The 26022-nt window shown below is 36.8% G+C and overlaps 1 protein-coding gene across 1 annotated transcript; it reads left to right on the top strand.

Annotated features, from left to right (window-relative positions):
• The first annotated feature begins 8026 nt into the window (after positions 1 to 8026).
• Positions 8027 to 19109, top strand: LOC117321368. Its single transcript, XM_033875813.1, has 2 exons — positions 8027 to 8380; positions 19037 to 19109. The coding sequence occupies exons 1-2, from the start codon at positions 8068 to 8070 to the stop codon at positions 19093 to 19095; spliced, it is 372 nt and encodes a 123-aa protein (XP_033731704.1). The 5' UTR covers positions 8027 to 8067; the 3' UTR covers positions 19096 to 19109.
• The last annotated feature ends 6913 nt before the right edge of the window (positions 19110 to 26022 follow it).

Below are 26022 nucleotides of genomic sequence, written 5' to 3'. Positions count from 1 at the left end.
CATATGTAGGTTCCTCTTGTCTCAAACTTCCTATGAAGGTCCCCCTTGTCTCAAACTTCCTATGTAGGTCCCCCTTGTCTCAGAGTTCATATGTAGATCCCCCTTGTCTCAAACTTCATGTGTAGGTCCCCGTTGTCTCAAACTTCATATGTAGGTCCCCCTTGTCTCAAACTTCATATGTAGGTCCCCCTTGTCTCAAACTTCCTATGTAGGTCCCCCTTGTCTCAGAGTTCATATGTAGATCCCCCTTGTCTCAAACTTCATGTGTAGGTCCCCGTTGTCTCAAACTTCCTATGTAGGTCCCCTTGTCTCAAACTTCATATGTAGGTCCCCCTTGTCTCAAACTTCATATGTAGGTTCCCCTTGTCTCAAACTTTATATGTAGGTCCCCCTTGTCTCAAACTTCCTATGTAGGTCCCCCTTGTCTCAAACTTTATATGTAGGTCCCCCTTGTCTCAAACTTCCTATGTAGATCCCCCTTGTCTCAAACTTCCTATGTAGGTTCCCCATGTCTCAAACTTCATATGTAGGTCCCCCTTGTCTCAAACTTCATATGTAGGTCCCCCTTGTCTCAAACTTCATATGTAGGTCCCCCTTGTCTCAAACTTCCTATGTAGGTCCCCCTTGTCTCAAACTTCCTATGTACGTCCCCCTTATCTCAAACTTTATACTAGTGGGGTGACACCTAAAGGAGTGTCACAGAAAGAATGAAGTGTAGTGAGGGACGATAACTCTATTTGAGCATGAAAGACAGATAAATACAAATAAATTCCCTTCCTTTAGCATTAATACCTTCACTTGCACTGATTTTCCTCACTTCCACTAAATTTCCTCATTTGCACTTAATTGAAACACGCGACATTCATCTAAGTTTTAAAATTCATACTGGCGTGAGGAAATTGAAAGTTGTGGGGGTTACGTATACCAGTGCAATAATTCTCACACATTCTAGTTTTTTGGAATATCACACTTTAATTGATCATTAGACATCAATTGGCATCTATCCAAGAATAAGTTCAGGGCCTTTTGTCTGTTGTTAAATGAGGTAGTCACCAACTACTACAAGGAGACCCAGCCTCAAAATGATCCTGACTGAACCGTGGTGAACAAACAAACAAACCTATGTTCAGCTTAGTAACAGATGTACTCGGGGTATTCTAATCCATAAATAGTGACATATATGCAATCAAAGATTAAGAAATGTCATGCATATTATATAATATGATGTCAAAATCAGGGTTCTAGTGTGTTGTTCAATGAGGTAGTCACCAACTACTACAAGGATACCAAGTCTCAAAATGATCTTGCATGACTAAACCATATGTGTGGTGATAAAACCAGCAAACAAACCAAACTAAGTTCAGCTCAGGAACAAATACACTTGCAGTATTCTAAGTTTTAAAAATGTCATGCATCATTTGAGGAAAAAATCATCCAGATCAATAAGGGTAAAGTGGTCTTGTTGAAAGACACAACCACAACAGCACATACCGGCCTGATTGTCAGCTTCCCTTTTCTTCTGCAGGACAACTGTTCAAACTTTTCTATACTTTTTCTATAAACATAATATTAATCAACTTGGTGTACTTGGTTTAATATCCTATCAACAACCAAGGTCATTTAAGGACATGCAGGGTTAAGAGGTGATGAAAAGCCGGAGTACCAAGAGAAACATTACCGGCCTATGATCAGAACCAGTTAACTTCCCTACGTAGGTTTTGAACTAGCAACCCAGAGGTTGAGGGCTAGTGATAGTGTCATGATGACATATCTTAACCACTCGACCACCGCGGCTCCTCAATAATAAATAATTATGCATATGGTGGCGTTGGCCTAAAAAAAACCGAGACATTTAAACTGTTTACATGTTCACTAGTCCCTGTATTACAGTATTTTACCTGTGTGGAGATGACATTATGAAGAAGACTATTTTGTAGAATGGTTATCATTAAAATTATGGTCATTGTTTGAATTTGTCGAATAATTTTTTATGATACCTTTATACAAGTAAAGTTTAAATTCAAAAGATATAAAAAAAAAACTATATATGGTTCCCTAACATTGTGCAACACAATAAATACATAATAGTTCAAAAAATTTGTTTGTTAAGTATAAATTTGTCAGAATTGGTTTCTTGCACATTGTTTTCTTTGGTATATGTAAGCGAAAGGTTGAAATATGACATTTCAAAATTTACTTATTGCAACCTGTGTGCAGATAAAATTTTGGAGAAAAACTATTTTGTAAAATAGTGATGATAAAATATTGGTAATTCTTTAATTTTGTAGTTTTCTATAATACCCTTTGTAATAAGTTGAAACAAATTAAAAATTCAAAAGATAAAGTAGTTAATTAACTCAATGTGATATAAAAATTGACATGATTTTAGTAAAATTTGTCAGAACACTTACAGGTTTCTCCCACTTGTTTTTCTTTGGCACATGTTAGCAAATAGCTGAATTATGTTGATGTGGAATTGATAATAAAGCAAATTATAGATATCTGAAAATTTACTTATGCAATAAATTCCAAAGTCAGCTATTTTGTAAAATTTTATTGTGATAGCTAAAACCTGGTAGCTCTTTGATTTTGGCAAATAATCTTCCATCTCATACCTATTTTGTAATAAGTTGAAATTAATTTAATTTCAAAAGATAAAAAAAAATACATGGCATCTTCCTACACACCCAAAGCAGAGACATATAACATATATATATATATTTATATATATATACAAGTCTCTGCCCAAAGCAACATAATTTTACTTAATGCAACATAATAATTGACAATATTTTAGCTTAAATTCATCAGAACTGCTTTCTTGCATATTGTTTTCTTTGGTGCATAAAAGTGAAGGGTTTAAATATATTTGAATTTTTTTTTCCATTTATTTATTAATGCAAAAGATGGTATAATTTGACACTGTCCTAGGGACCATCCAAATAAACTTAATTATAAAGGGCAGGTCAGAGACTTTAATTTCAAAATTTAAAGCATTAGAATATAAATATTTCATTAAAAATTAAAAAAAAAAAAACTTCTATTACTGAAAAAGAATTGTTCAATATACTGCTAGTGTGTACTTAAGTAAATGCACAGTAGTTCCTTGAAAGTTTGTGTCATCGTAAGCTAATATGTACGAGATATGATTCTTGAAACGTCGTTGCTCCTCAACATAAACAAATACAGATGTATCAGCTGATCAACACATCAAAGCATCAACTAACGACACAGTAATTTCATCAAACAAACAGTTAAGAAATTAAATATTACATATTTAAACGTCACCTGTCTCAAAAACGTTAATAGGCACGTAACATTTACACTAGGCCTACTGGAAGCCTACGACTCCGTACGAGTTGAGATTTAAATTTGTTATCGAAAAGAATTGAACGCTGGTCTGGGTTGACGATGAATACTGATCCTGGAAAGCATTAAGTATGGTCATAATAGAACAAATGTAACCTCCAATGTCACTTTTAATATAGCATAATATTAAAAAGTCCTGATCCTGACGGGAAAATGTAATACAACTCACTTAGAATGCAGCTAAAGCCTGGAGTTGAACGGGTAAGCGGCGTGAAGTCCCCGGTGTTATTCCATCCGGAACTCATCGGGGAATGATTTCAGTGATAATACCCGATGAGTTCAGGGTGGCGTTATAATATTCTATAGTTTCCTTTATTTATGCGGACAAGGCAACCAAACCAAGTGCGTTTATAATTTCTATTCCGTATAAACTATATACGTTTTAACGGACCAGTTGATGTTAATAATGCAGGCTTTGAAAGACATCATCAAGATGATTCGCGCAAAACAAATATAAAACCAGTTAATTCGTAATGATTTTAATGCTTATAACTGTGTATGCCGACCCGGTCTATCTGTTCAACCGTGCTAAGCGGAAAGGAAACACCCGGTCTTGCATCATCAAAACAGGCAGCCTATTTATAGGAAATTACCCCAATCGAGTGGAAAAATACTGAGAAGGTCGAAAAAATAGGCCATTTTCAAAACAATATTGTGTCCGTTCCGCTAAAGATATCGAAAAACTAAACAGACTGTTTTCTTCATGAAACATTTATCTCTTTGTTTGACTGTGATATATTTCTATGGATTTTTTTCTGAATTTTGAGGGCGATTTAAACGGAACCTCTCGGTCAAAATGTCGATTTTGGCATGTTTGACCCAAAATATCTCACAAAAACGATTTTCCACAGGAATACCAGATACACTCAGACCTAGATCGAGCCGAGTTTTGCAATGGCTCAATGTATCCACCGAATTGTATGTGTCAATTTTTCTGTCCTCAAATCGCTATTATATCCGGCAAATTAGGCGAATTAGCTCGTATTATCATTACGTTCCGTAAGGAACGATAACTCTAATGAGTTATCGCCCCTCACTACACTTCATTCTTTATGTAGGTTCCCCTTGTCTCAAACTTCCTATGTAGGTCCCCCTTGTCTAAAACTTCATGTGTAGGTTCCCCTTGTCTCAAACTTCCTATGTAGGTCCCCCTAGTCTCAAACTTCATATGTAGGTCCCCCTTGTCTCAAACTTCATATGTAGGTCCCCCTTGTCTCAAACTTCATATGTAGGTCCCCCTTGTCTCAAACTTCATATGTAGGTCCCCCTTGTCTCAAACTTCATATGTAGGTCCCCCTTGTCTCAAACTTTATATGTAGGTCCCCCTTGTCTCAAACTTCATGTGTAGGTCCCCCTTGTCTCAAACTTCCTATGTAGGTCCCCCTTGTCTCAAACTTCCTATGTAGGTCCCCCTTGTCTCAAACTTCATATGTAGGTCCCCCTTGTCTCAAACTTCATGTGTAGGTCCCCCTTGTCTCAAACTTCATATGTAGGTCCCCCTTGTCTCAAACTTCATGTGTAGGTCCCCCTTGTCTCAAACTTCATATGTAGGTCCCCCTTGTCTCAAACTTCATATGTAGGTTCCCCTTGTCTCAAACTTCCTATGTAGGTTCCCCTTGTCTCAAACTTCCTATGTAGGTCCCCCTTGTCTCAAACTTCCTATGTAGGTTCCCCTTGTCTCAAACTTCCTATGTAGGTTCCCCTTGTCTCAAACTTCATATGTAGGTCCCCCTTGTCTCAAACGTCCTATGTAGGTCCCCCTTGTCTCAAACTTCCTATGTAGGTCCCCCTTGTCTCAAACTTTATATGTAGGTCCCCCTTGTCTCAAACTTCCTATGTAGGTCCCCCTTGTCTCAAACTTCATATGTAGGTCCCCCTTGTCTCAAACTTCATATGTAGGTCCCCCTTGTCTCAAACTTCCTATGTAGGTCCCCCTTGTCTCAAACTTTATATGTAGGTCCCCCTTGTCTCATACTTCCTATGTAGGTTCCCCATGTCTCAAACTTCAAATGTAGGTCCCCCTTGTCTCAAACTTCCTATGTAGGTTCCCCATGTCTCAAACTTCCTATGTAGGTCCCCCTTGTCTCAAACTTCCTATGTAGGTCCCCCTTGTCTCAAACTTCCTATGTAGGTTCCCCATGTCTCAAACTTCAAATGTAGGTCCCCCTTGTCTCAAACTTCCTATGTAGGTTCCCCATGTCTCAAACTTCATATGTAGGTCCCCCTTGTCTCAAACGTCCTATGTAGGTCCCCCTTGTCTCAAACTTTATATGTAGGTCCCCCTTGTCTCAAACTTCATATGTAAGTCCCCCTTGTCTCAAACTTCATATGTAGGTTCCCCATGTCTCAAACTTCATATGTAGGTCCCCCTTGTCTCAAACTTCCTATGTAGGTCCCCCTTGTCTCAAACTTCATATGTAGGTCCCCCTTGTCTCAAACTTCATTTCTAGTTTTCCCTTGATCCCTTTATTGTGCCCATTTGATTGTGAGTCTTACATACCTAGAAAACAATATAACTGACAGAAGTTAAACTTTGATATTTTTAATTCGCAGAAAATTCATCTTGAATGTTTCTCTCAGATTTAATATGTCTCCTTGCATACATGCCATACCTCCCGGCGTGAGACAAAATCTCCCTTATTTTCAAGTCATTTATTTCCTCCCGGCAGGAGAGCCCAAATTCCAGTATTTTGTAATTCCCTCCGGTATTTTTGCCGACCCCATATTTGTTTACAATTCAGTAGTTTTTCTCGCGAGATTTGGCTAAATTTAGCGATCACGTGATCCATCTGTTCACGTGATCACTCAATCAAAATGGCGCCTGTTGGACACGGCTTTCACACGATGCTCTGGCTAGTGTAATGTTTGCACTAGAATATCTATCATGATCACCATGAAATAAAGGCAAGTTGCTTACAAACAATTTTAACCATCTTTGCTAACAGACTTGAATTATTGTTTGTTTTCTTTTAGGACCATACTTTGATGATGGTAATTGATACAGAGCCTGGTCAGACGCAAAATCACACATGTTTTTGATATAACATGTGTATCGTTGATCAGTGATAGCAAGCTGAAATCCGATATTTTCTTTTAGAAAGCTATCAAAATTAGCACATCTGGTGGTCGTAGTGGTCAATCATGATGTTTACAATGACTGTACAGTCCATGACAGAGACAATATATATACAAAATCTAGAATGATCGTGATAAGATTTACTGCAGTCTCCTAACATGAACATCTTCAGTTCTCATGACTTCATGTATACACTTGCACACTTGGAATATTTTTATATCTTAATGGTCCAACAAAAGGTATCCTACAGGACATTTCATGGTGATATTTTTCCAACTGATGTGTTCCCTCAGAGTGGATCAAGCTTTCTAATTTTAAGAAAAATCCAAACTGATAAATGATTAACTTTCTTGTCTTAATCTTTAGCTACATGTAATTATAATATACCCTTTCCAAATGTTGTTATATAATATGCATAATGTTGTGTTACATAAGAAAATAAAAAAATAATTTCAAATCATCAGAATCTGAATGTACGTATTTGACCTAATAAGGGCACAGGGCGCGGGTAATTGACAGTGGGGGCGCCCTTATTAAGATTAGTTATTCTGAAGTTTTTTTATGAAACAGACTATACCTTATAGCAGAATACCCAAGGTTGTGGAAATGGTAAAATATTCAGTCATAAAAATATTCCAGATGAAGATACCTATTCATTATCATATATTAAGCTTAAACACCACTTGAATACTCCTGTAAACCATGCCAGCTGATCTTTAGACCAGAGAACGTGTTTTCCACCATTTATGTTCAAATGGAACTCTTTTGTGTTCTATTTATAGAAACAGGTGATTTCCCAGATCATATCAGACATCGTTTTCTCTGACCTAATAATTGATTTACAATGTCTTTTACTAGCTTTCTGTTCTGAACAAAAGTTATTTATCAACAAGAATGAAGTCTTTACTTTACCCTCAAATAAAGATGGTAAGTTATTATTTGTATGTGTGTTTACTTTTGGGTGCTCTTTGCACTGACATGTCATCTGTAGCCTGTAGGAATACACAAAATATGGCGAAAACATTCCAGTTCCAGTTACTTAATTTGCTGAAGAAAATTGAACACATAAAGTAGCAAAATATTTCACATGAATTATTACTTTTGAACACCATTTTGAAAGATTTATTTCCTTGAAAAAAGGTAGGGGCGCCCTTATTAGGTCAAATAAGGTATACTATTGCATTTTTTACCTTATACAACTTTTTGTTGTTTGCATATACAATATGATTAATATCCAAAATAAATATAAATATTCTTTATCACTTGCAAAATTAGTTTATTGCTTTAAAATTGAGTAAAAATGTTGATATTCATGTCCCGCACAAATCTCCCTTATTTCAGACAAAACTCCCTTAAAATAATCATCAATCTCCCTTATTGATCTCCACAAAGTATGGCATGTATGTCCTTGTTATCAGATCAATCACCGGGTAAGGAGAGAAAAGAGCATGCATACAACAAATAATGATCCCTCTGTGATCTTTTGTTGGTAAAAAAACATTCTAAAAAATTTGGTAAGGAAATGTTTTTTAAACCTGTTAAAAGTTGATTTTGCATGAACCATTAATAAGAGTTTTAATTACATTGATTATGTTCATGCTATTTTTCAGGTTTGTAAGGAAATGGCTGCATCCTCATTAGACAATAGGGAAAAGGCCACAGAGATCCATAATGAACTGGTTGATCATTTGGGTCAACATCTTGAGCCACAAGATTTCATACGACTGAAAAAGCGTTTTAGGAATTGTCCTCTTACTCCTGCAGACTTAAATGGCATTCAGGATGTTAATGACCTATTTAAACGTCTTACCAACTATACGAAAATAGATTTGGGAAGCTACGAAACAATTATATCAAAGTTGAAGGTCATTAATCGTCAACAGGCTAGATATGTGGAGAAACAACAAAGACGAATTCAAGAAATCCTGAATGAAGGTAAGAACATTGTACAATATATATAGTTATACCTGTGTGTCATACAGATCTTGTGACCGGGTGGGGTGTGCTGCTGGGTGTCTTTGGCAGTATGCTTCAGTGAGATAGCACTTTAAATCGGCAAAAGTTCCGGCCTATCACAAGGAGACTTAACACGGAACATACCGCAACCTCCCAAAACACACATACGCACTCACCACACTCATACATGTCGCACGCACGGGAGGCCGTCCTTGAATGACCTTAGATGTTAATAGGACATTAAACAAAATAAACTAAACCAAACCATACAGATCTTATTTGGATGAAGAAATTTTCAAAAATATCTCAAAATCGTAAACATTAAAATTTAATTATGTCATACATAAAACACGAGAAATTACTGAGGTTTAAAGTAATTTAATATCACAGATTTAAACATTTTCAAACCACACCTGGTCAAAGGTCACATACAACGACAGTCATAGTTCCTCATGCGTCAGGTCAACCATACTTCCCTGTCACTCCACCACACCTGGTCAAAGGTCACATACAATGAGTCATAATTCCTCATGCACCAGGTCAAACATATTTTCCTGTCCTCAAATGTCCTTGCTCATGTTCGGGTCACCATGTCACACCTGTCAATTTACAGTCACCGCCTTCAACTCAATTTCAATTTCTCCCTAGGAATACAGGAGCATTAATTGTTTGTATCTTTTCACTGATGAACATTTTGTTATGAATTGTTGTTCAGCAATTTCGGTTATAATTAAACACAGAGTCAACTGACCAAAGGTCAAGGTCACATGGTTAAAGGTCAAGGAATATTTCATCAATGCTGTATCCTACTGGATACACCAACTATATACCCTGACACCACTAGGGATCAATGACCGAGGGTCAATGTTGTAACCTACTGGATACACCAACTATATACCCTGACACCACTAGGGATCAATGACCGAGGGTCAATGTTGTATCCTACTGGATACACCAACTATACACCCTGACACCACTAGGGATCAATGGCCGAGGGTCAATGTTGTATCCTACTAGATACACCAACTATACACCCTGACACCACTAGGGATCAATGGCCGAGGGTCAATGTTGTATCCTACTGGATACACCAACTATATACCCGGACACCACTAGGGATCAATGACCGAGGGTCAATGTTGTATCCTACTGGATACACCAACTATACCCCCTGACACCACTAGGGATCAATGGCCGAGGGTCAATGTTGTATCCTACTAGATACACCAACTATACACCCTGACACCACTAGGGATCAATGACCGAGGGTCAATGTTGTATCCTACTGGATACACCAACTATACACCCTGACACCACTAGGGATTAATCACCGAGGGTCAATGTTGTATCCTACTGGATACACCAACTATATACCCTGACACCACTAGGGATCAATGACCGAGGGTCAATGTTGTATCCTACTGGATACACCAACTATACACCCTGACACCACTAGGGATTAATGACCGAGGGTCAATGTTGGATTGATCCCAAATCAGTTCATTCATATCATTTATGCACTCAACTACTTGGACCACCTACAACATATAGAACTGCATCCAGCAGAACATGGCCTTAACATTCTTCTAATTATGAAATACCGCTCCAGACACACCAAGCCACCCGTACAATACGTGGTAATACAATCACCACTGTGAGACTTCACTACAATAGTACATACCTCATTATGACAATACAATTACATACCTCATTATGACAATACAATTACATACCTCATTATGACAATACAATTACATACCTCATTATGACAATACAATCACATACCTCATTATGACAATACAATTACATACCTCATTATGACAATATAATTACATACCTCATTATGACAATACAACCACATACCTCATTATGACAATACAATCACATACCTCATTATGACAATACAATTACATACCTCATTATGACAATACAACCACATACCTCATTATGACAATACAATCACATACCTCATTATGACAATACGATCACATACCTCATTATGACAATACAAGCACATACCTCATTATGACAATACAATCACATACCTCATTATGACAATATAATTACATACCTCATTATGACAATACAATCACATACCTCATTATGACAATACAATCACATACCTCATTATGACAATACGATCACATACCTCATTATGACAATATAATTACATACCTCATTATGACTATACAATTACATACCTCATTATGACAATACAATTACCTACCTCATTATGACAATACAATTATATACTTCATTATGACAATACAATTACATACCTCATTATGACAATACAATTACCTACCTCATTATGACAATACAATTACATACCTCATTATGACAATATAATTACATACCTCATTATGACAATACAATTACATACCTCATTATGACAATACAATTACATACCTCATTATGACAATACAATCACATACCTCATTATGACAATACAATTACATACCTCATTATGACAATACGACCACATACCTCATTATGACAATACAACCACATACCTCATTATGACAATATAATTACATACCTCATTATGACAATACAATTACATATCTCATTATGACAATACGACCACATACCTCATTATGACAATACGACCACATACCTCATTATGACAATACGACCACATACCTCATTATGACAATACAATCACATACCTCATTATGACAATACAATTACATACCTCATTATGACAATATAATTACATACCTTATTATGACAATACGACCACATACCTCATTATGACAATACAATTACATACCTCATTATGACAATACAATTACATACCTCATTATGACAATACGACCACATACCTCATTATGTCAATATAATTACATACCTCATTATGACAATACGACCACATACCTCATTATGACAATATAATTACATACCTCATTATGACAATACAATTACATACCTCATTATGACAATACAATTACATACCTCATTATGACAATATAATTACATACCTTATTATGACAATACGATCACATACCTCATTATGACAATACGACCACATACCTCATTATGACAATACGACCACATACCTCATTATGACAATACGACCACATACCTCATTATGACAATACGACCACATACCTCATTATGACAATACAATTACATACCTCATTATGACAATATAATTACATACCTCATTATGACAATACAATTACATACCTCATTATGACAATATAATTACATACCTCATTATGACAATACAACCACATACCTCATTATGACAATACAATTACATACCTCATTATGACAATATAATTACATACCTTATTATGACAATATAATTACATACCTCATTATGACAATATAATTACATACCTCATTATGACAATATAACCACATACCTCATTATGACAATACAATTACATACCTCATTATGACAATATAATTACATACCTCATTATGACAATACAATTACATACCTCATTATGACAATATAATTACATACCTCATTATGACAATATAATTACATACCTCATTATGACAATACAATTACATACCTCATTATGACAATATAACCACATACCTCATTATGACAATACAATCACATACCTTATTATGACAATACGATCACATACCTCATTATGACAATACAATTACATACCTCATTATGACAATATAACCACATACCTCATTATGACAATACAATCACATACCTCATTATGACAATATAATTACATACCTCATTATGACAATACAATTACATACCTCATTATGACAATATAATTACATACCTCATTATGACAATATAATTACATACCTCATTATGACAATATAATTACATACCTCATTATGACAATATAATTACATACCTCATTATGACAATACAATCACATACCTCATTATGACAATACGACCACATACCTCATTATGACAATACAATCACATACCTCATTATGACAATACAATTACATACCTCATTATGACAATATAATTACATACCTCATTATGACTATACAATTACATACCTCATTATGACAATACAATTACCTACCTCATTATGACAATACAATCATATACCTCATTATGACAATACAATTACCTACCTCATTATGACAATACAATTACATACCTCATTATGACAATATAATTACATACCTCATTATGACAATACAATTACATACCTCATTATGACAATACGACCACATACCTCATTATGACAATACAACCACATACCTCATTATGACAATATAATTACATACCTCATTATGACAATACAATTACATACCTCATTATGACAATACGACCACATACCTCATTATGACAATACGACCACATACCTCATTATGACAATACGACCACATACCTCATTATGACAATACGATCACATACCTCATTATGACAATACGACCACATACCTCATTATGACAATACGACCACATACCTCATTATGACAATACGATCACATACCTCATTATGACAATACGACCACATACCTCATTATGACAATATAACCACATACCTCATTATGACAATACAATCACATACCTCATTATGACAATACGACCACATACCTCATTATGACAATATAATTACATACCTCATTATGACTATACAATTACATACCTCATTATGACAATACAATTACCTACCTCATTATGACAATACAATCATATACCTCATTATGACAATACAATTACCTACCTCATTATGACAATACAATTACATACCTCATTATGACAATATAATTACATACCTCATTATGACAATACAATTACATACCTCATTATGACAATACAATCACATACCTCATTATGACAATACAATCACATACCTCATTATGACAATACAATTACATACCTCATTATGACAATACGACCACATACCTCATTATGACAATACAACCACATACCTCATTATGACAATATAATTACATACCTCATTATGACAATACAATTACATACCTCATTATGACAATACGATCACATACCTCATTATGACAATACAATTACATACCTCATTATGACAATACGACCACATACCTCATTATGACAATACGACCACATACCTCATTATGACAATACAATCACATACCTCATTATGACAATACAATTACATACCTCATTATGACAATATAATTACATACCTTATTATGACAATACGACCACATACCTCATTATGACAATACAATTACATACCTCATTATGACAATACAATTACATACCTCATTATGACAATACGACCACATACCTCATTATGTCAATATAATTACATACCGTATTTATTCTAATAAACGCCCCGGGGGCGTGAAATTTTTCCAAGGGGGGGCGTTTAATGGAGATCAAAATTTCAGAGTCGGTAAGTTGTGAGATCTGTTGTATGTACTCATTTCACACCATGAAACATGTGTATATGTATCCAAAACATTGTAAAACTAAGTGACAAACATTTTGACACCCGTGTATGAAATTGCAAGAAATATAAACTTTGTTATTTATACCTACGGTAGTTGTACATTACGTAGATCTATAACATATATTATACATGAACATTGTTTGAAACACGCGGTCGAGTGTGTTAAATTGCGTCATAAATCGGTCATGATCCAGTTTACTCTCATCACTTGTAGTTTATCATATCTGCTATCAATCATGTCGGGTTTGAAGCGAAGTTATGAGGTAAATTTCAAACTGAAAGTTGTAAACTACGCCGAGCAAAAGGGAAAACATGCAGCAGCTACTGTGTTTAGAGTTGACCGGAAACGAGTGCGGGACTGGTGCCAAAACAAAGAAAAACTAAAAAACATTTCTAAATCATCAAAACGATGTAAGGGAGGAGGAAGGCCAGTAAAATTCCAAAATATTGACACGGAATTAATGAAATGGCTTCAAGATCGCCGTGAAGCAGGTGTCCGTGTGACTGGGAAAGCCTTGCGCTACGAGGCCCTGCGAATGCATAAAGAAAATGGCAGCCAGTCATTTAAGGCCTCCGCTGGATGGTTCACAAAATTTAAAAGACGACACGGCATTTCATTCCGCCGATCCACACATGTCGCCCAACATTCGGTATCCTTAATTGATAACCGTGTTGACAGATTCCTTAATTTCGTTCTAAGAATGCGTAGGCTACGAGAGTACCGTCATATGTATATAGCAAACATGGACGAAACCCCGGTATGGTTCGATATGCCTGGGAAATCAACATTGGCATTAAAGGGTGAAAAGGAGGTCCGTGTGACCAGTACTGGTCACGACAAACAAAAAATAACTGTAACACTTGCAGCGTATGGTGACGGAACTAAAATGGCTCCACTTGTACATTTGCCTGGTATTCGTCCCCTACCAAAAACTGATATACCCAGCGGGGTTGTCGTCTACATGTGCGGGGCCGGAGCTAAGTCGTGGGCCAACGAAGAAAGTATCAAATTTTGGTTAAATAAAATCTGGGGTGTCAATAATACCCACAAACGTTTGCTAGTGTGGGATTCTTTTCGGGGACATCTTACTCAGCATGTTAAGTCCCTACTCCGAGGCAAATACAACACAGACATGTGTGTGATTCCGGGCGGGTGCACCTGTAAACTGCAACCAGCAGATGTCTCATGGAACAAACCATTCAAACAAAAGTTGAGTGAATTTTACGATGAGTGGTGCTTTAGCGGTCCCGTTGAGAAAACCAAAGGTGGGAATAGAAAAGCCCCCTCTAAGGCTACAATGCTCGTATGGATAAAAGCTGCATGGGACAGTATCACCCCAACTACCATCTAGCATTCCTTCAAAAAATGCGGAATCACGAATGCCATTGACGGCAGTGAGGACGACTTATTCCAGCATGACAGTGGGGATGAATTTGACGGATTTGACCAAAGTGACGTCCAGGAAGCTGAGGATGTACTGGAAAATTTAATGGGAGGTGCATGTGCAGTTGAACTCAGTGAAAGCGAAAGTGAATCCACCGGAAGTGATGATGACAGCGAGGACAGTGGCGCGTATGACAGCCCGGGACATTGACGTTTGTTGATACGATGTAGTGGTACTGTGTATATAGTTACTGAAACTTTGTTTTGTGGTTTGTGTTAGTTTTATGTTGGATATCCTTTAAATAATAACCTCTGGACACATGTGGATGGATATATAACTGTGCCACGGTAAGTTCTTTTTCTCGAATTGAGGAATTTTTTTTCCAAAAAAAAGGGGGGGGGGGGGCGTTTATTAGAGTGGGGGCGTTTATTAGAATAAATACGGTACCTCATTATGACAATACGACCACATACCTCATTATGACAATATAATTACATACCTCATTATGACAATACAATTACATACCTCATTATGACAATACAATTACATACCTCATTATGACAATATAATTACATACCTTATTATGACAATACGATCACATACCTCATTATGACAATACGACCACATACCTCATTATGACAATATAATTACATACCTCATTATGACAATACAACCACATACCTCATTATGACAATACGACCACATACCTCATTATTACAATACAATCACATACCTCATTATGACAATACAATCACCACTGTGTGACGTCACAACAATAGCACATACCTCATTATGACAATACAATCACCACTGTATGACGTCACACAAATACTCATTCCTTATTAAGACAATACAATCACCAATCAGATTGACTGGAACAGTTTTAGTTGTCATGATAACCAGATCACTGTATACAGGTTTCTGTATTATAGAAACAATAGAGGCTTTATATTACCTTACAATAGATGTCATTCGGTTGCCATGGTCACAAATAGGAAGTTATTGTGGAAACTGAAATTAGCCATCGGCTTACAGTTCTAGTTATCTCTGTTTCATCAGAAGGACTTGAGGGGTATTTCTCAAATTTCACATGTAAGTGTCCCCTGATTTATAGTTGTGCTCATTAATTTTGAGTCTGATTGTGAAAAAAAAGCCCAACAAGTGGCCATCTTTATTTTGAGAATTGAAGTTTATTATCACAATTTCTTAGAAGTACAACTCGACGTTAGTTCCCCTTGGTCCCTATAGTGTTCATTCAGTTTTGAAACTGATCAAGAAAACAAAAGGGCAGTCATTTTGAATTTTGACAGTTGAAGTTTGTTATCTATATTTCTCAAAAAGTTCTTTTTAGATGCCATGGTGCAGGGTCTGTCTGTCGGTCTGGTCAGCTGTCTGGCATCAACATTTCCTTTAAATAACTTCTTTCCAAAAACCGTAAAGAACAGATAATATTAGACCTGTAGCATGCTTGTGTGAAGGCCTACAATGTTTGTTCAAATGAATGACCTTGACCTACATTCAAGGTTACAGGGGTTCAATGTGTTAGAATCTTTAACAATGATTTTTGATAAACCTGATATTGGACCAAAAATATGCAGAAATGAAGGCTTGCAATATTTACTTTATAATGAATATTAAACTTACTCTGATAATTTAATAAAGTGGTAGTCATGAGCATTAAGAAGGAATGAAGAAGAAAAAGAAAAACATCAATATTACATAGAACCAATAACGATCTTTCATTGGCGCGTGCCAAGCTCCCTCTGATATAATAAAATACTTATTATTTAATGTCTGGTTGTATTAGTTTGGTACCTAATGGTATCACAGCTGATCCATGTCTAGTTGTAACAGTTTGGTACCTGATAGTCATGGCTGATTGATGTCAGGTTGTAACAGTTTGGTACCCAATGGTATCACAGCTGATTGATGTCAGTTTGTAACAGTTTGGTACCAAATGGTATCACAGCTGATTGATGTCAGTTTGTAACAGTTTGGTACCCAATGGTATCACAGCTGATTGATGTCGGATTGTAACAGTTTGGTACCCAATGGTATCACAGCTGATTGATGTCTAGTTGTAACAGTTTGGTACCCAATGGTATCACAGCTGATTGATGTCTGGTTGTAACAGTTTGGTACCCAATGGTATCACAGCTGATTGATGTCTGGTTGTAACAGTTTGGTACCCAATGGTATCACAGCTGATTGATGTCGGATTGTAACAGTTTGGTACCCAATGGTATCACAGCTGATTGATGTCAGGTTGTAACAGTTTGGTACGCAATTTTATCACAGCAGCTGATTGATGACTGGTTGTAACAGTTTGGTACCCTATGGTATCACAGCTGATTGATGTCTGCCTGTAGCAGTTTGGTACCCAATGGTATCACAGCTGATTGATGTCTGGTTGTATTAGTTTGGTACCCAATGGTATCACAGCTGATTGATGTCTGGTTGTAACAGTTTGGTACCCAATGGTATCACAGCTGATTGATGTCTGGTTGTAACAGTTTGGTACCCAATGGTATCACAGCTGATTGATGTCTGGTTGTAACAGTTTGGTACCCTATGGTATCACAGCTGATTGATGTCTGCCTGTAGCAGTTTGGTACCCAATGGTATCACAGCTGATTGATGTCTGGTTGTAACAGTTTGGTACCCAATGGTATCACAGCTGATTGATGTCTGGTTGTAACAGTTTGGTACCCAATGGTATCACAGCTGATCCATGTCTAGTTGTAACAGTTTGGTACCTGATAGTCATGGCTGATTGATGTCAGGTTGTAACAGTTTGGTACCCAATGGTATCACAGCTGATTGATGTCAGTTTGTAACAGTTTGGTACCCAATGGTATCACAGCTGATTGATGTCAGTTTGTAACAGTTTGGTACCCAATGGTATCACAGCTGATTGATGTCGGATTGTAACAGTTTGGTACCCAATGGTATCACAGCTGATTGATGTCTAGTTGTAACAGTTTGGTACCCAATGGTATCACAGCTGATTGATGTCTGGTTGTAACAGTTTGGTACCCAATGGTATCACAGCTGATTGATGTCTGGTTGTAACAGTTTGGTACCCAATGGTATCACAGCTGATTGATGTCTGATTGTAACAGTTTGGTACCCAATGGTATCACAGCTGATTGATGTCAGGTTGTAACAGTTTGGTACGCAATTTTATCACAGCAGCTGATTGATGACTGGTTGTAACAGTTTGGTACCCTATGGTATCACAGCTGATTGATGTCTGCCTGTAGCAGTTTGGTACCCAATGGTATCACAGCTGATTGATGTCTGGTTGTATTAGTTTGGTACCCAATGGTATCACAGCTGATTGATGTCTGGTTGTAACAGTTTGGTACCCAATGGTATCACAGCTGATTGATGTCTGGTTGTAACAGTTTGGTACCCAATGGTATCACAGCTGATTGATGTCTGGTTGTAACAGTTTGGTACCCTATGGTATCACAGCTGATTGATGTCTGCCTGTAGCAGTTTGGTACCCAATGGTATCACAGCTGATTGATGTCTGGTTGTATTAGTTTGGTACCCAATGGTATCACAGCTGATTGATGTCTGGTTGTAACAGTTTGGTACCCAATGGTATCACAGCTGATTGATGTCTGGTTGTAACAGTTTGGTACCCAATGGTATCACAGCTGATTGATGTCTGGTTGTAACAGTTTGGTACCCAATGGTATCACAGCTGATCCATGTCTAGTTGTAACAGTTTGGTACCCAATGGTATCACAGCTTATTGATGTCTAGTTGTAACAGTTTGGTATCCATTGGTATCTCAGCTTATTGATGTCTAGTTGTTTGAGTATTTCTCCAGTATATAACACCATCCGTTTACTTACAGGACCACCGGCAGCAAAAAGACCGAGAACTGAAAGAGAAGGAGACCTGAATGGTAGGTAGTCACGAGGATAAACCTATAGCCTGATGTTTTTATATTTTGGTATGAAGTGGGAAAAATTTTTTGAATTATAAACAAAATGAATTAATGTAAGATTGTGTGTATGATATATAGATTATATAGATATACACAAGACAGTAATTTTAGACCTGTATCAGATTGTGTATAAGACATTATATAGATATATATACACAAGACAGTGAGACCTGTGTCAGATTGTGTATAAGACATCTATATAGATATACACAAGGCAGTGAGACCTGTGTCAGATTGTGTAAAGACATCTATATAGATATACACAAGACAGTGAGACCTGTGTCAGATTGTGTATAAGACATTATATAGATATATACACAAGACAGTGAGATCTGTGTCAGATTGTGTATAAGACATCTATATAGATATACACAAGACAGTGAGATCTGTATCAGATTGTGTATAAGACATCTATATAGATATACACAAGACAGCGAGACCTGTGTCAGATTGTGTATAAGACATCTATATAGATATACACAAGACAGCGAGACCTGTGTCAGATTGTGTATAAGACATCTATATAGATATATACAAGACAGTGAGATCTGTATCAGATTGTGTATAAGACATTATATAGATATATACACAAGACAGTGAGATCTGTAAAATTTGTGTGTAAGACATTATATAGATATACACAAGACAGTGAGATCTGTATCAGATTGTGTATAAGACATTATATAGATATATATACACAAGACAGTGAGACCTGTGTCAGATTGTGTATAAGACATCTATATAGATATACACAAGACAGTGAGATCTGTGTCAGATTGTGTATAAGACATTATATAGATATATATACACAAGACAGTGAGACCTGTGTCAGATTGTGTATAAGACATCTATATAGATATACACAAGACAGTGAGATCTGTGTCAGATTGTGTATAAGACATCTATATAGATATACACAAGACAGTGAGACCTGTGTCAGATTGTGTATAAGACATCTATATAGATATACACAAGACAGCGAGACCTGTGTCAGATTGTGTATAAGACATCTATATAGATATACACAAGACAGTGAGACCTGTGTCAGATTGTGTATAAGACATCTATATAGATATACACAAGACAGTGAGACCTGTGTCAGATTGTGTATAAGACATCTATATAGATATACACAAGACAGTGAGATCTGTATCAGATTGTGTATAAGACATTATATAGATATACACAAGACAGTGAGATCTGTATCAGATTGTGTATAAGACATTATATAGATATACACAAGACAGTGATACCTGTATCAGATTGTGTATAAGACATTATATAGATATACACAAGACAGTGAGACCTGTGTCAGATTGTGTGTAAGACATTATATAGATATACACAAGACAGTGAGACCTGTGTCAGATTGTGTGTAAGACATTATATAGATATACACAAGACAGTGAGATCTGTATCAGATTGCGTATAAGACATCTATATAGATATACACAAGACAGTGAGACCTGTGTCAGATTGTGTATAAGACATTATATAGATATATACACAAGACAGTGAGACCTGTGTCAGATTGTGTATAAGACATCTATATAGATATGTACAAGACAGTTAGACCTCTGTCAGATTGTGTATAAGACATTTAATATAGATATATACAAGACAGTTAGACATATGTTTCCGACTGTGTATGATGTCTATATACATACACACAAGACAGCGAGACCTGTGCCATAGTGTGTATATATCAAAGACATCTATATAGTTATACAGTGGACTTTGTCTTAACCTGACTCTCTCCTGTCTGATCTCTGTCTAAACCAGTCAGATGATTTAGTCCTGAAAAATTCCCTATCTATCAGTAGTAGTTTAACTCTGTCCAATCCAGACCCTGTCTATTCTGTAATCCAGACATATTTCGAAGATGCTGTTCGTTCTCTACACTTGGTAAATCTACTCTGTGTAAACCTGCGTCAGCTTTGTTCTGGTCCACTGTGCATCGGTGGCTTTTAGGGCGCCTGGCGGTGTTTATACAGTGTCGATATAGATAAATTATCATTTAACCCTGCATTGTCACTGTGAAGGTAGACACGATCAGCCAAACACTTTAACTCTTTTCACGTATAATACAGAATGCTGCCTTGTTAATCAAACCATATATTAATGTATGTAATTGTGTCTGATATAGATACAATCTGTTTAAATATCCAAGCGAGACATCCTCTCTAGGTCATCACAATTGCGGAATACCTGGATGAGGTAATCGAGAATGATGATATCTCGCTCAAGTTATTAGTAACTCCACAGCCGCCAATATAGAAGATTAATTTAAAATTGAGAGTATTTGAATTTTCTTATGGACACAGATTAGGAATCAGATGTCGAAATGAAAAATGAAAATGACATGAACTGGACTACAGATACACACATGTGTGACCATCACTGATATATATTTCACAAGTAAAAATGTTGATTTTAGAATTTTGGAAATAACTTGTATAGAACCCTACAAAACAGGAAATATTTGGTTTAGGTTTCCTTTGATGTTAAAGAAGTGTCATAGTAAGTAAGGTATGTCTCAATAGAATTAAGTCTTTAATTGACTCTGTAAACCTGTCACAGGTAATCTACAGGTGACTTATATAATTGGTCAATAGGGTTAATTAATGACTGGTGTAGAAGGTAATAGCAGTGAGTCCAAGCTGGCCTTACAGGTTATTGTACTCATACCATATGTTATCTTTAGGATAGCCAGGTGGTAGCTCCGCCCAGTTAATTATTAGATCCACCCAGTTATATTTTAATTAGGTAACTAGCCAATGAGATTCTGTTCTTGAATTACTGTTTATGTCAATTATATAAAACATAGTGTTAGGATAGAGAGAGAGAGAGTTAGAGAACAGGAGCAAGAGCTAGGAACAAGGATTGGAGTTATGGACATGAGAGTGTGTGAATGTTAGGACAATTTGGATTATTATAATTTACTATTTCGGAACTTTTGGACACAGAAATAAAACTTAATAATCATGGAACCAGAAAGATCGTCAGTGCTTGTTTTTATCAGTGACTTCAATACCGACTAAAGAAATGGACAATCAGGCATCAGAGGCATCTAAACAAAGCTAATTCCCCAAAAGCAAGATGAGGTGTCCTCTGCATGTCTATAACAAATAAGTATCTCACCACACCCAAGCAACAAGCTGCCCAGCAGCATATAGAGTACCAGAGTGTTCTCATTGAGAGACACACAGGTGCTTGGTGAGATATGTGTTATGTCTAGTACCCCTGTGTTTATCTCCTATTTTAATTATGTGTTATGTCTAGTACCCCTGTGTTTATCTCCTATTTTAATTATGTGTTATGTCTAGTATCCCTGTGTTTATCTCCTATTTTAATTATGTGTTATGTCTAGTATCCCTGTGTTTATCTCCTATTTAAATTATGTGTTATGTCTAGTACCCCTGTGTTTATCTCCTATTTTAATTATGTGTTATGTCTAGTATCCATGTGTTTATCTTCTATTTTTAGCCCACCATCTGATGGTGGGCTATTCAAATCGCCCTGCGTCCGTGGTCCGTGGTCCGTCCCTCCGTCCCTCCGTCCGTCCCTCCGTCCGTAAACAATGCTTGTTATCGCTATTTCTGAGAAAGTACTGAAGGGATCTTTCTCAAATTTAATATGTAGGTTCCCCTTGGTGCCTAGTTGTGCATATTGCATTTTGGGACCGATCGGAAAATAACATGGCCGACAGGCAGCCATCTTGGATTTTGACAATTGAAGTTTGTTATCTCTATTTCTGAGAAAGTATTGAAGAGATCTTTCTCAAATTTCATATGTAGGTTCCCCTTGGTGCCTTGTTATGCATATTGCATTTTGGGACCGATCAGAAAACAACATGGCCGACAGGCAGCCATCTTGGATTTTGACATTTGGAGTTTGTTATCGCTATTTCTGAGGAAGTACTGAAGGGATCTTTCTCAAATTTCATAAGTAGGTTCCCTTTGGTGCCTAGTTATGCATATTGCATTTTGGGACCAATCGGAAAACAACATGGCCGACAGGCAGCCATCTTGGATTTTGACAATTTGAGCTTGTTATCGCTATTTCTGAGGAAGTACTGAAGGGATCTTTCTCAAATTTCATATATAGGTTCCCTTTGGTGCCTAGTTATGCATATTGCATTTTGGGACCAATCGGAAAACAACATGGCCGACAGGCAGCCATCTTGGATTTTGACAATTGAAGTTTGTTATCGCTATTTCTGTGAAAGTACTGAAGGGATCTTTCTCAAATTTCATATGCAGGTTCCTCTTTGTTCCTGGTTATGCATATTGCATTTTGAGACTAATTAGAAAACAACATGGCCGACAGGCAGCCATCTTGGATTCTGACAATTAAAGTTTTGTTATCGCTATTTCTGTGAAAGTAATGAAGGGATCTTTTTCAAATTTCATATGCACGTTCCCCTCAGTGCCTAGTTATGCATATTGCATTTTGAGACCAATCGGAAAACAACATGGCCGACAGGCAGCCATCTTGGATTTTGACAATTGAAATTTGTTATCGCTTTTTCTGTGAAAGAACTGAAGGGATCTTTCTCAAATTTCATATGTAGGTTCCCCTTGGTGCCTACTTATGCATATTGCATTTTGAGACCAATCAGAAAACAAAATTGCTGACAGGCAGCCATCTTGGATTTTGACAATTAAAATTTGTTATCGCTATTTCTCAGAAAGTAATGAAGGGATCTTTCTGAAATTACATATGCAGGTTCCCCTCAGTGCCTTGTTGTGCATATTGCATTTTGAGACTAATCAGAAAACAACATGGCTGACAGGCAGCCATCTTGGATTTTGACAATTGAAGTTTGTTATCGCTATTTCTGTGAAAGTACTGAAGGGATCTTTTTCAAATTTCATATGTAGGTTCCCCTCAGTGCCTAGTTTTGCATACTGGGACCAATACGAAAACAACATGGCCGACAGACAGCCATTATAGCTAAATCTTAAATTCTATATATAGGTTCCCCTTGTTTGAATAGTACTAGAGGGCTGTTTCTGAATTTACACAGATAAGTAAGTCTTAGAGGAAGGGAAAAGTAGGGAAAAGATCAATCTGACATGGAACCTATAAAGATCATTCAATGGTGGGCGCCAAGATCCCTCTGGGATCTCTTGTAATTATGTGTTATGTCTAGTACCCCTGTGTTTATCTCCTATTTTAATTATGTGTTATGTCTAGTATCCCTGTGTTTATCTCCTATTTTAATTATGTGTTATGTCTAGTATCCCTGTGTTTATCTCCTATTTTAATTATGTGTTATGTCTAGTATCCCTGTGTTTATCTCCTATTTTAATTATGTGTTATGTCTAGTATCCCTGTGTTTATCTCCTATTTTAATTATGTGTTATGTCTAGTATCCCTGTGTTTATCTCCTATTTTAATTATGTGTTATGTCTAGTACCCCTGTGTTTATCTCCTATTTTAATTATGTGTTATGTCTAGTATCCCTGTGTTTATCTCCTATTTTAATTATGTGTTATGTCTAGTACCCCTGTGTTTATCTCCTATTTTAATTATGTGTTATGTCTAGTATCCCTGTGTTTATCTCCTATTTTAATTATGTGTTATGTCTAGTATCCATGTGTTTATCTCCTATTTTAATTATGTGTTATGTCTAGTATCCCTGTGTTTATCTCCTATTTTAATTATGTGTTATGTCTAGTATCCCTGTGTTTATCTCCTATTTTAATTATGTGTTATGTCTAGTATCCCTGTGTTTATCTCCTATTTTAATTATGTGTTATGTCTAGTATCCCTGTGTTTATCTCCTATTTTAATTATGTGTTATGTCTAGTATCCCTGTGTTTATCTCCTATTTTAATTATGTGTTATGTCTAGTATCCCTGTGTTTATCTCCTATTTTAATTATGTGTTATGTCTGGTATCTCTGTGTTTATTTCCTATTTTAATTATGTGTTATATCTAGTACCCCTTGTGTTTACCTATCTCCTATTTATTAGCTCACCTGGTCCAAAGGACCAAGGTGAGCTAATGCCATACCGTTGTGTCCGTCCTCAGTCCGTCCGTCCGTCAACAATTGACTTCTTCTTCATAACAACACATCAGAATTTGACCAAATTTGGTCAGAAGCATCCCTACGGGTAGGGGACTCAGAATTGTACAAGTGATGGGGCTGACCCCCTGGGGGCCTCTGGGGCGGGGCCAAAAGGGGTCATTTTTGAGCTATTGATATAAACGACTTCTTCTCTGAAAGTTAGCAATGGCTGTCGCTCATATTTGCCTGGTAGCATCACTATAGGGTGGGGATTCAAATTGTACAAATGATGGGGCTGACCCCCCCCAAGGGGCCTGAGTGGCGGGGCCAAATGTGGTCAATCTGGCTATATTGATATTAGCGACTTCTTCTCTGAAACCAAGCAATGGCTATCACTCATATTTGCCTGGTAGCATCACTTTGGGGTCGGGATTCAAAATTATACAAATGATGGGGCTGACCGCCCCAGGGGCCTGAGGGGCGGGGCCAAATGTAGTCAATCTGGCTATATTGATATTAGCGACTTCTTCTCTGAAACCAAGCAATGGCTATCACTCATATTTGCCTGGTAGCATCATTATGGGGTGGGGATTCAAAATTGTACAAATGATGGGACTGACCCCCCAGGGCCTAGGGACCTGAGGGGCGGGGCCAAATGTGGTCAATCGGACTATATATTTATATAATTGACTTCTTCTCTGGAACCAAACAATGGATATCTCTCATATTTTACTGGTAGCATCAACTTGGGGTAGAAATTTGAAATTGTTCAAATGATGGGGCTGACCCCCCCAAGGGACCTGAGGGGCGGGGCCAAATGTGGTCAATCTGGCTATATTGATATTAGCGACTTCTTCTCTGAAAAAACAGAATTGAT

Source organism: Pecten maximus, unplaced genomic scaffold, assembly GCF_902652985.1.
Source record: "Pecten maximus unplaced genomic scaffold, xPecMax1.1, whole genome shotgun sequence".
Taxonomy (NCBI): Eukaryota; Metazoa; Mollusca; class Bivalvia; order Pectinida; family Pectinidae; genus Pecten; species Pecten maximus.
The sequence above is the reverse complement of the archived record's forward strand: the minus strand, read 5'-3'. Positions and strand labels throughout refer to the sequence as shown.

Coding starts and splice junctions, on each gene's coding strand:
- LOC117321368 (XM_033875813.1), top strand. CDS start 8,068: ATGGCTGCATCCTCATTAGACAATAGGGAAAAGGCCACAGAGATCCAT. Junction 8,381..19,036: donor TCAAGAAATCCTGAATGAAG/GTAAGAACATTG, acceptor GTTTACTTACAG/GACCACCGGCAGCAAAAAGA.